Source organism: Nerophis lumbriciformis, linkage group LG10 (genome assembly GCF_033978685.3).
Source record: "Nerophis lumbriciformis linkage group LG10, RoL_Nlum_v2.1, whole genome shotgun sequence".
NCBI classification, from domain to species: domain Eukaryota; kingdom Metazoa; phylum Chordata; class Actinopteri; order Syngnathiformes; family Syngnathidae; genus Nerophis; species Nerophis lumbriciformis.
In genome coordinates, this window is record NC_084557.2 from 35,820,789 (window position 1) to 35,833,281 (window position 12,493).

Below are 12,493 nucleotides of genomic sequence, written 5' to 3' on the forward strand. Positions count from 1 at the left end.
AAGGTGGAGGGGAGGGGGGGAGGGGGGGGGGTTGCTGAAAATTCCTTTGGCTTGGGGTGTGGAGGGAGTAGATATTCTGGGATATCACTGCTCGCACTCCGCTATAGGAAACGTGTTTCTTTGGCGTTTTTTACTCGCAAATGTGAGGAAGATCTTTTCATGCTGAGAGGGATCAGGGGGTTAAATGTGGAAGATATTTCCCCGGACCTCCTCTTTACCACGAAGCCGCTGGTGATAATGTTCTCGGTGTGTCGCCGCTGGGCTCCGTCGGATCCGGTTTCCTTCCAGCGCCGCCGGAGCTGAGAGCCCTGGATGTGCTCGGCCTGCTGGCAGCGGCCTCTCGGGGGGATCGTCTTCAAGGGGTCTTCTTCTGTCTTTCGCATGGCCGAGATCTGTTTTTTCCCGCCGCTCCGCTGAAGTCGCATGGCCTAAAACGCAAATTAATATTTTTATGAGGCGCCTCGCAGCAGAGATGGGCCAGGACCAAACCAAGCAGCAGATCGAGAAGGGCCTGAGGTTGTACCAGTCCAATCAGACAGACAAAGCTCTGCAGGTGTGGACTAAAGTGTTGGAGAAGACCTCGGACCCCGGAGGGAAGTTTCGTGTTTTGGGATGCTTGATCACAGCTCACTCAGAAATGGGGAAATATAAAGATATGCTTAAGGTAAGACAACCGTTTTTCTTATCTAACCAGCAATGGGACACAATTCAATCGTGCACGCCTCGAGCTTATGTTATTGAATGATAAGGGGTCAAAGGTTATCCATGTGCGGCCCGCGCTCAATGCGGAGTAAATAAGTGTCCTGCAACCCGAGAGTCGGTGCACGGTGTCTTGTTGACATAATGGGCTCTCAATTTGTCTCTCCACAGTACGCCTTGGATCAAATCGACACGGCCCGAGAAATGGAGGACCCGGACTACCTGACCGAGGGCTACTTGAACCTGGCGCGCAGCAACGAGAAGCTCTGCGATTTCCACAAAACGGTGTCCTACTGCAAGACCTGCCTGAACATGCAGGGCACCACCGTCAGCTTGCAGCTCAACGGCCAGGTGTGCCTCAGCATGGGCAACGCCTACCTGGGCCTCAGCCTCTTCCAGCAAGCTCTGCAGAGCTACGAGAAGGCGCTGCGCTACGCACACAACAACGACGACAAGATGCTGGAGTGCAGGGTCTGCTGCAGCCTGGGGAACATCTACATCCACCTCAAGGTGACTACCTGATTTCAGAAAAGTTGTCAGAGTGCCGATACAAAATGAAGGTTTGATGCATGATCACATAAAGATATCATGCAAAACTCCCCACAAGGGAATGACCTGCAGGGATGTCCAAAGTCTGTTATTTTATTGGATCGCAGCATAAAATCATGCTGCGATGATCGCTGTTAATTGGTTTCAGACATGAGCGCAAAGTACAGTAGGACGAGCTAAAACATAAATTAATATGTTTCCAACATTATGACAGCCCTCTAGACATGAAATACCCCACTTTAGTCACCTTGGCGCTATTTTAATTCAATATAGTAATGCTGCCTCAGGCTGAGCCAATCAGTGGCCTCGATACTGAACATGGTTTGGTCTCATCAAATGGCCAATACCACTGTAGTATTGATCTTTGTAACCTTTTTAGCCATTTTTATGCTTGGAAATGCTTAATTTAAGCCCAAAAAATTGTGGAATGCGATCAAAACATTTATTTTTTTAAATCTGTGTTGTGGTAAAGCCGTAATATTTGAAGCACAATCTGGAGAGGGACTGAACTGAGGTGTGTGTGTAGCATTTAAATGACCAAATATGGCTCCTCATCTTAAACAGACAATAGTTTAAAGGGGTCATATTATGTTTTTCTACATTTAAAACACTTTCTTGTGGGCTACATCAGTGTTTTTCAACCACTGTGCCGCGGCACACTAGTGTACCGTGAGATATTGTCTTGTGTGCCGTGGGAGATTATGTAATTTCACCTACCGTATTTTTCGCACTATAAATCGCAGTTTTTTTCATAGTTTGGCCGGGCTCCAGTGCAACTTATATATGTTTTTTTTCCTTCTGTATTATGCATTTTCGGCAGGTGCGACTTATACTCCGGTGCGACATATACTCCGAAAAATACGGTAATTGGGTTAAAAATATTTTCTGCAAACCAGTAATTATAATCCAGAAATATGCCGTTGTTGAGTGTCTGTGCTGTCTAGAGCTCGGCGGAGTAACCATGTAATACTCTTCCATATCAGTAGGTGGCAGCAGGTAGCTAATTGCTTTGTAGATGTCGGGAACATGGTTTGATGTGATCATAATATGCAGACGACAGCGAGAGGCAGGGTACAGGTAAAAAGGTATCTAATGCTTAAACCAAAAACAAAACAAGTGCCGCTAAGAAAAGGCATTGAAGCTTAGGGATGGCTATGCAAAACGAAGCTAAAACGGAACTGGCTGCAAAGTAAACAAAAACAGAATGCTGGATGACAGCAAAGACTTACAGCGTGTGGAGCAGCAGACGGCGTCCACAAAGTACATCCGTACATGACATGACAATCAACAACAAAATAGGAGCGCAGAACTAAAACACTGCACACAGAAAAACACCAAAAAACTCAAAATAAGTCACAGCGTGATGTGACAGGTGGTGACAGTACACCTACTTTGAGACAAGAGCTATAGTGATGCATGCTTGGTTATGGTTTAAATTCATATCCAACAACTTTTTATTGTTAATATCGGCTGCTGAGTTGCATTTTTTAACGTTTTCTGCTCGTGGTGTGCCTCGAGATTTTTTCAATGAAAAAAATTAGCCTTGGCTCAGAAAAGGTTGAAAAACACTGGTCTACATAACATGTAATGGTGGTTCTTTGGTCAAAATGTTATGTTTTACAGACCATTTTCAAACCGTCTCTTTAGTATTTTTGTGGGCGGTCTTATTTACGTGCCTCCACTTCGACTGTGCTCTCCCGACGTCCTCCATGTTGTAGTTGTTTACATGTTCATGTACGAGCCAGTCTGCCCCACAACAAAACGATAGAGAAAAAGAAGGAACTTATCGACTATAACATCGGACTACAATGGCGAACTCGCGCAAAGCACTTTGGGTAAAATTCTACCATGTAATCTGCTGGCATTGGGGGATACGGCACCAATGGGGCAAATTCCAAACGCAAAGGCAAGATTGTTTTATAAATATCTCTCCCGTGCCTCCGTGGTTTGATTTCTAATTTTTGGGGGATTATTCTCATCCCAAATACACAAAAACTGGTACCAATAGGTAAGAAAAGTTGGTTTTGCATGTTAGGTGTCATTTAAGTTTAACATTTTAAATGAATTTTTACATTAAGGTAAACGTGTACAGTATAAAATATACTAAACACTATTTATGTAAATAGGTCAAAACAATCATAGTTTTTATTTAAGAACACCGTCAAAGGAGATTTACTGTATATGTTGTAAAAAAAAATACTTTGACTGTTGGGATGAGTGTAACCGAAATACACAAACAGCCAATGAAAAAGAAAAACTGCACAAATGAATTCTTTCATACTCGTACAATATATTAAATATCAAATGATATTACTCACAACAAACAATTGAACGTTTTTGCAACTTTATTGGCATACTTTTCTGAAAATGTTTTGCTTAAATTACTAACAGTAAATTTGTTCTGGGTTTCACTATTCTAATGTTTGAATAACACCATACCTATTCTAAATGAGCCAGCGGTACAAGTGGGGATTTAAGTAACATTTTCAACATGTTTGTTTTACGTGTATTATATGGAAGTGTGCGTGCGTGCATATATATATATATATATATATATATATATATATATATATATATATATATATATATATATATATACAGTAATATACAGTACAGGCCAAAAGTTGGGACTCACCTTCTCATTCAATGCGTTTTCTTTATTTTCATGACTATTTACATTGTAGATTGTCACTGAAGGCATCACAACTATGAATGAACACATGTGGAGTTATGTACTTAACAAAAAAAGGTTAATTGACTGAAAAACATTTTTATATTCTAGTTTCTTCAAAATAGCCTCCCTTTGCTCTGATTACTACTTTGCACACTCTTGGCATTCTCTCAATGAGCTTCAAAAGGTAGACCTGAAATGGTTTTCACTTCACAGGTCTGCTTGAAGCTCATCAAGACAATTCCAAGAGTATGCAAAGCAGTAATCAGAGCAATGGGTGGCTATTTTGAAGAAACTAAAATATAAAACAAGTTTTCAGTTATTTCACCTTTTTTTGTTAAGTACATAACTCCACATGTGTTCATTCATAGTTTGGATGCCTTCAGTGACAATCTACAATGTAAATAGTAAATAAAGAAAACGCATTGAATGAGGAGAAGGTGTGTCCAGACTTTTGGCCTGAACTGTGGGAAATAAATCAATTATTTAGTCGCACCGCAATTTGGACATGGGCGATTGTAAAATCGATTAGTAAACATCAATAATCGAGAATTTTTTTGTAAATAGAGTCTTGCGGACAGTTCTAAAATTTGGCCGACCGAAGCGAGCCACCTCACCCAGATATCCAACCAACTTCTTTGTTTTAGGGCACTTATGTTTCAGTTTTGCACACAATTCCATTAATTTAATGTATGTGATGGGATTTATATCAAATGTTCTTATTACAAATGTACTGTTTTTAAAAGTTGCAAGTGATAAATGCTTATTTAGTGTAATGAAAATAAATGTAAAACCGCATCCATATACATAAATTAAAGATGGATCAATAATCAATTTTTAATCGAATCGTTAAGTGCCCGGAGATACCCACCTCTAAAATAAACAGTATCAAACGGTCTTAATATTAAGAGGTGAAAACCTTCAAATGCTCTTTGTTTAGGTGTAATGTGGCATTTAAAAGGCGGATGTGCCTCTCTTATCTCAGTTTTCAAAGAAGTAACCACTGTAAAAGGTAAAAACAACAAATACGCTTATGAATAAAGGTTAATCACAGTTAATATTACGTTTTTTACAATGACAATAAAGTTATCTAATCTAATCTAAGAGGTAAAACAATACAACACTCTTAACTTGGACAGAATTGCCTTTAGACATTTTAATGTTTTGCAAGTGAAAAAAGTGAACCACTAAAACATTTTTTTTTCAACATTTAAATATAAGTCAGCTTGCTTTACAATCTCTATATACCTTCTAACGTACGCACTTGTCTAAAAAGCCTTGTTTTGGGGAAATAAGTCGTAAAAACACAAAGCTTACGCTCATGAGTTAATTCTCATCATGCATGATGGAAATTTTACATTTTGTGCAAGTTACATTACTTACATACATTAATTTGTACTTTCCAGGTTTGGTTATATACTGTAAGTGTTTTTCCACTTCCAATAAGATATTCATGATGGTGCTTTGAATATTGGCCAAGACCAATATCAATCTGATACAATATTTAGTACTAATCATTGTACATACTTACTTGGACTTTGTTAGAAAATGCCTAAATCATGTGAAATTACCCAAACAGAGAACAATGTTAGATATGAAGCAGAAGCAACATTAAACATTGTTCTGGCACCTCCATAGCCATGTTATTGTTCACCTATCAAACCCAACCTTTTTATTAACTGGAATGAACTTATGCTGTCTTTAAATTGCAGTGGAGTGGCAATTACTGTAGTTTTTTGCAGACACATAGTGGTCACAATAACTCATTAAGTCAAACTATAACTATAATAATGCGGACACGTTTGTTAGTGGATATATTTTAACATGCTTCTGCCTTGGAGACTTTGTATCTGTAAGTAATGTATGCAACTATATGTATTTTTGATACTTGCTTGTATTGACAAATGTCATGTTTTAGACATGTAATACATGTATTACATGTGTCTAGCTTGTGTGCTTAGCTTTTGTGTAGCTGCTCGGCTTCATGTTTACCATTTGTAAATTCACAAAAATACAAGAAAAGATCAACTTTGTGTGCGTACTTGGGGACATTGTAAGGTTAACCGTCTGTCCGGCTTTGCACCAAGACTGCTTGCATCAGCGATTTTAGATGCAAGGCGATATAATCCAATACTTGTTTTTTGTTAATATCAGACTTATATCCGATATCAATATTGGCTCTGGGACACCCCTAGTGATTAGTTTTTTGGCGATACCTCGTGGTCACAATAACTCATTAAGTCATACTCATAGTGCAGTAAGTTGAATGATGCGGACACGTTGGTTTTCTACACTTATGACTTGGAGACTTTGTATCTGTAATACACCACTATAATTATTCAAATCTTATTTATTTTGACAATCGTCGTGTTTTAGACTGCAATATTGTTCAATTATGGACACTTATTACGTGCTTTATCGCCCACTCCCGGATTGTAAATAATTGCATATACTTTTTCTCATGCTTCTATCGTTTACTGCTTGCTGTAATTATCCTTCAAAGTTGTGACCTACATTATTATGTCTATTAATGACTGATGATTAACTTGTGTGATGACTGTATTATGCTGATAGTTTATATTTGTACCATGAATGGATTATCGTGAACCCCGATTTAAACAACTTGCACAATTTATTGGGGTGTTACCATTTAATGGTCAATTGTACAGACTACGTACTGTCAGTGACGTGCGGTGAGGTTCATGACTGGTGAGGCACTGACTTCATCACAGTCAGATTTACAAACATATGAACCCTAAAGAGTATCTTATTCACCATTTGTTTGGCTGCAGTTAACGGGTTATGTTTAAAAGCTCACACCAGCATTCTTCCCTGCTTGGCACTCAGCATCAAGGGTTGGAATTGGGGGTTAAATCACCAACAATTATTCCCGGGCGCGGCGCCGCTGCTGCCCACTGCTCCCCTCACATCCCAGGGGGTGAGCAAGAAGATGGGTCAAATGCAGAGGACAAATTTCACCACACCTAGTGTGTGTGTGACAATCATTGGTACTTTAACTTAACTTTAACTTTACACATACAAACTGTAGCACACAAAAAAGCACATTTAATTAAAAAAACGTTATTATGGTCTTACCTTTACTTATAAGTGCGGGAACAGTGGTGTTGGTGTTGGAGGAGTTATGAATGAATGAAATATGAAATCCGTGCTGCAGTCTGCAGGTGTACCTAATGTTGTGTCCCTGCAGTCGTTCACGGCTCCTCCGGCGCGAGCAATGTTGTTTTTGCACTTTTTGGCTTCTTGTTAAGTGACTTTTTTTGGGTGGATTCAGTCTTGCACGTGGAGGGTTTGGGTGTGGGCTTTGGTTGGTGTGGCGCTGCCGTCGGGGGGTGCAGTCTGCGGCGGAGATGCATTAACCGGCACCAGGAGGCGGGATTACGCGAGCCTCACACAGTGCGTCTTCGCAGCAGTTTTATGATTGCTCAGCACAAGAAATACGTTAAACACATACAGTTGTTGACAAAATACACTGTACATTATATACCTCAGCTAACTAAACTATGGAAATGTATAATATAATTCATATAGCAATACGGTCTCACTGCACAGCAGGCCAGCAGTAAGCCGAGTCCGCAATCCATGGTGAGGCACAATTGAGTGACGTGCCTCAACTGGCTGCTGATCACCGCACCGTCTCTTCTCAGTATTTGAACGGCAAATGTGAAAATTCAGCGATTTTGAATAAAAATAATCTATAACTGGTGAAGTTAAATGGAAAATAACTTTATAGTATAATCACTGGATACATATAACAATTTAATTTTTTTTTTTTCTTTTTACATTTTTTTTCTTTCCATGATGGCAGGTGAGGCCCCCCTCTAGTGACCGCATGTCACTGCGTACTGTACTGTATAAACTATCGATTCATATAATGTATTCTCGCCCCTTACAATCTTCTAATCAAAGCTTCAATCAGTCAATCAATCATTAGCTTGTGTGCTTAGCTGTTGTGTAGCTGTTAGCTTCTAGTTTCATGTTTACCTTTGGTAAGTGACTTCACTGAAATACAAGAAAATACCAACTGGACGGCCAGTTAACATCTAAACTGGCTGTCCAGTTTTGCTATGGTGAAGGCGCTGCTGGACCGATATAATCCAATACTTATTTTTTGCTGATATCGAATCGATATCAATATCAGATCGAGACATCTCTAGTAGGGATGTCCGATAATGGCTTTTTGCCGATATCCGATATTCCGATATTGTCCAACTCTTTAATTACCGATACCAATATCAACCGATACCGATATCAACCGATATATACAGTCGTGGAATTAACACATTATTATGCCTAATTTGGACAACCAGGTATGGTGAAGATAAGGTACTTTTTTTTTAAATTAATAAAATAAAATAAGATAAATAAATTAAAAACATTTTCTTGAATGAAAAAGAAAGTAAAACAATATAAAGACAGTTACATAGAAACTAGTAATAATGAAAATGAGTAAAATTAACTGTAAAAGGTTAGTACTATTAGTGGACCAGCAGCACGCACAATCATGTGTGCTTACGGACTGTATCCCTTGCAGACTGTATTGATATATATTGATATATAATGTAGGAACCATAATATTAATAACAGAAAGAAACAACCCGTTTGGGTTGGTGCACTAATTGTAAGTGTATCTTGTGTTTTTTATGTTGATTTAATAAAAAATAAAAAAAATAATTTAAAAAAACGATACCGATAATAATAATAAAAATACCGATCATTTCCGATATTACATTTTAACGCATTTATCGGCCGATAATATCGGCAGGCCAATATTATCGGACATCTCTAATCTCTAGTAATTAGTTTTTTGGCAAAAGCTAATGGTCACAATAATTCATGAAGTCAAACTCATGATGCAGTAAATTGAACAATGCGGGCACGTTTGTTACTGTATAATAGGGGTGTCGCACTCATTTTAGCTCAGGAGGAAAATTTGTGCGCACACAGGCCGGACTATTAAAATCATGGCATTAAAAATAAAAAATAAAGACAACTTCAGAATGTTTTCTATGTTTTACTTTGGCCAAAAATAGAACAAACACATTCTGAAAATAGTACAATAAAAATATAGAAAAAAATACCGGCAGCGGTAAAGTTTAGATCTGTGAAGGAAAGAAGAAAGTGAATGAATGTTTATAACTGAATACATTTACATATGCATAAATAATTGTTATCTTTTGTATTTTTTTTTTTTAATGAATTAAGTAACATTTATGACAACCTTTTTCCAAACACAATATAGAATGTGAGATATAACAGGATAATGCATACATTTATCATTTGTTTTCAAAACGATTACAATAAAAGTGGGACCCCAAAAATTTACTTTGGGACACTATTTTTATGACTTGATGGGGTCCCTGGGACCCCATTTTGAAAATTCCTAGCGCCAACACTGATGGAGTATTGCTTCGTGCAAAACAGCAGCAGCCGGCTGTGGCCTGTGGGCCGGTTCTAATACTAATCAAATATCATCCCGGGGGCCATAGATAACTCATTCCTTGACTTTGACACGCCTGCTGTATACTTTGTAATATATAAGTAGCGTGCAACTATAATTATTTGATACTTGTTCATATCACCAAATGTTTTAGACTGCAATATTGTTCAATCTAAGACACTTATGTCGAGCTTGTGTGCAATTGTGTGCTTAGCTGTTGTGTAGCTGCGAGCCTCCAGTTTCATCTTTTGTAAATGACTAAAATACGCAGAAATACCAACTTTGTGTGCTTATTGGATGACATTTAGATGTCAATTGGGTGTCCAACTTTGCACAAGTAAACCAGGACTGCCTGTATCGGAAATTTTAGATGCAAACCGATATCATCTGATATTTGTTTTTTTCGGACTGATATCCGTTAGAATATTAGCTCAGCTGTGCCGCATTTGAACCAACTGTTGCTCCTGCTGGCCGTGCTTTGATTGTATCTTTGGCAGAGAGAACGCTGATCTTTCATCACATCGTGTCGCACGTGTGACTCGATGGTGCAATCACCGGCGTGCATTTGCAGAGCATGATAACACTGCAGAGCATCCAAACGAACGACTGTTAGTAGTGGGCATTGTCGGTCACGGCGGCCCCCTCTGGCAGGAGGAGGGCGGGGGCGGTGTTGCCGTACCCTTGACATCAGAGATTTGTAAGCGTAATCCCCCCCAGCTTCATGCGAAGGATTTTGTTTCACTGGCATTGTGACCAGGTGGCATGTGGAGAATGCTCACTTCTTATTTTATGCACAAAAGCATCTTTATTTTGATGCTTCCATATTTACCTGTCATTCCCAGGACTACGAGAAAGCTCTGTTTTTCCCCTGCAAGGCGGCCGAGCTGGTCAACGACTACGGCAAAGGCTGGAGCTTGAAGTATCGCGCCATGAGCCAATACCACATGTCAGTGGCCTACAGGAAGCTGGAGCGCCTGCCGGACGCCATGGAATGCTGCGAGGTAGGAGCTTATAGACCGGGGGTCCCCAAACTACGGCCCGCGGGCTGGATACGCCCCCCCAGCGTCCAAAATCCGGCCCGCGGAAAGTCCCAAGTTAAAAAAAAAACAAAACCATTTTTTTTTTTAAATTTATTTATTTTTTGTATTTTTTTATTTGTCCTTACTAGTCAATTTTCTACCGTCTCCTAGCCACTCAGGCAAATCATATTGTCTAAAAATGCATTTTACCATCGATAACGTGACATGCAGCAAGTGCGGTCTTTAAGTCAATTAGTGCGCGAGGAATATATATGTATGAATACATATATATATATATATATATATATATATATATATATATATATATATATATATATATATATATATATATATATATATATATATATATGTGTGTGTGTGTGTGTGTGTGTGTGTGTGTGTGTGTGTGTGTATATGTGTATATATATATATATATATACACACGTATGGATACATATATACAAACATATACATATATATACATATACATACATATATACACATATACATATATATATATATATATATATATACATATATACACATATGCATATATATACATGGACATATACATATACATATACATACATACACACACATATATACACATTTACATATACATATACATATATACACACACACACACTTACATGTATATATGTATGTATATGCTTTACCCGAATGCGGCCCCAAAGTTTGGGGACCCCTGTTATAGACACTAAGAGACGTCTTTGGCCATCCTGATGTCAGAGGTCTACATGCAGTGGAACAGGTGCGAGCGCCAGTTGTTCTCTTGTCCCAGACCTTAGACCTGGACCAAAATATGCCCGGTTTAAAGTGTTAATGAAGAGAAGGCCTGCCGTCTCCGCTCTCTGTTCTAATTATGTGCTAGAAGGGGGGAGGGACGCACAAATAACTTGATGTCATTGCCTTGGCGCGCAAAAGTCTGTAAACGAGATAGCAGGATGCTTTTTCAGATTTATTACGTTTACCACACGCATTTAGCCAAACAATTTACTCATCCTGTCATGTTTAGAATAGCGACAGGCGCACAAAGTAAGATGCCTCAAGGTGAACAACATGGAGCCTTCAACATGGCTGGTCACAGGGTCCCTAAGCAGACTTTTGTTTGGAGTAGGGTTATACGGTATACCAGTTCTAGTATAGTATCGCGGTACTAATGAATCAAAAATGGTACTATACTCTGTTTGAAAAGTACCGGTTCCCGGGCATAAAGGCACGTCATGTCATTGCTGGTTTTATGAGCAGACGAGCATGTTCGGCAGCGCACAATCACGGAGTACTTACATGCAGACACAGTGTGTAGACTGAAAAGGGAGAACGGACGCATTTTGGCCTGATGATAAAGGTGAAGTTATAACACTGAAACGCCCTCAGGAAGAGGTGCTTTAAAACATGGCTAGCAACAAATAAAGTAAGTTTCTTATAAGTATCATCCCTGGAAGAGCAAAACATGCTTCACTAGTGGTCAGAGTGTCCGGCCTGAGATCGGTAGGTCGTGAGTTCAAACCCCGGCCGAGTCATACCAAAGACTATAAAAATGGGACCCATTACCTGCCTGCTTGGCACTCAGCATCAAGGGTTGGAATTGGGGGTTAAATCACCAAAAATTATTCCCGGGTGCGGCCACCACTGCTGCTCACTGCTCCCCTCACCTCCCAGGGGGTGATTGACTTAACTCCACACCGTAGGAGGATACAATAGCTCACCGGCGTCACCACTAGCAAAAAAGTTAGCGCACCTGAATGTAAATAAATGCCACGGGTGGATCGACACCTGACATCCACTGCATTGATACCAAGTACAAAAGCGTATCTACTCGATACTACTATGATTACATCAATATTTTTTATTGTCACAAAATCTTTTTTCCTTTAAAAAAAAAATCATATTATGTTTATAAACCCAGGAAATATAAATATTTAATACCGGTACATTTAATACATTGGTCATTTAAATATGACCAATGTAACGACTTGGTATCGGATCAATACCTAAATTTGTGGTATCATCCAAAACTAATGTAAAGTATCAAACAACAGAAGAAGAAGAAGTGATTATTACATTTTAACAGAA

The 12,493-nt window shown here is 39.1% G+C and overlaps 1 protein-coding gene across 1 annotated transcript in view; it reads left to right on the forward strand.

Moving 5' to 3' along the window:
- The first annotated feature begins 72 nt into the window (after positions 1-72).
- Positions 73-12,493, forward strand: part of rapsn (receptor-associated protein of the synapse, 43kD) — a 36,421-nt gene continuing 24,000 nt past the window's right edge. Inside the window, exons 1-3 of the mRNA XM_061969710.2 lie at positions 73-664; positions 871-1,209; positions 10,220-10,378. Of these exons, the coding sequence (XP_061825694.1) occupies positions 452-664; positions 871-1,209; positions 10,220-10,378 (711 nt within the window). The 5' untranslated portion in view covers positions 73-451. The remainder of the gene's footprint in view (positions 665-870; positions 1,210-10,219; positions 10,379-12,493) is intronic.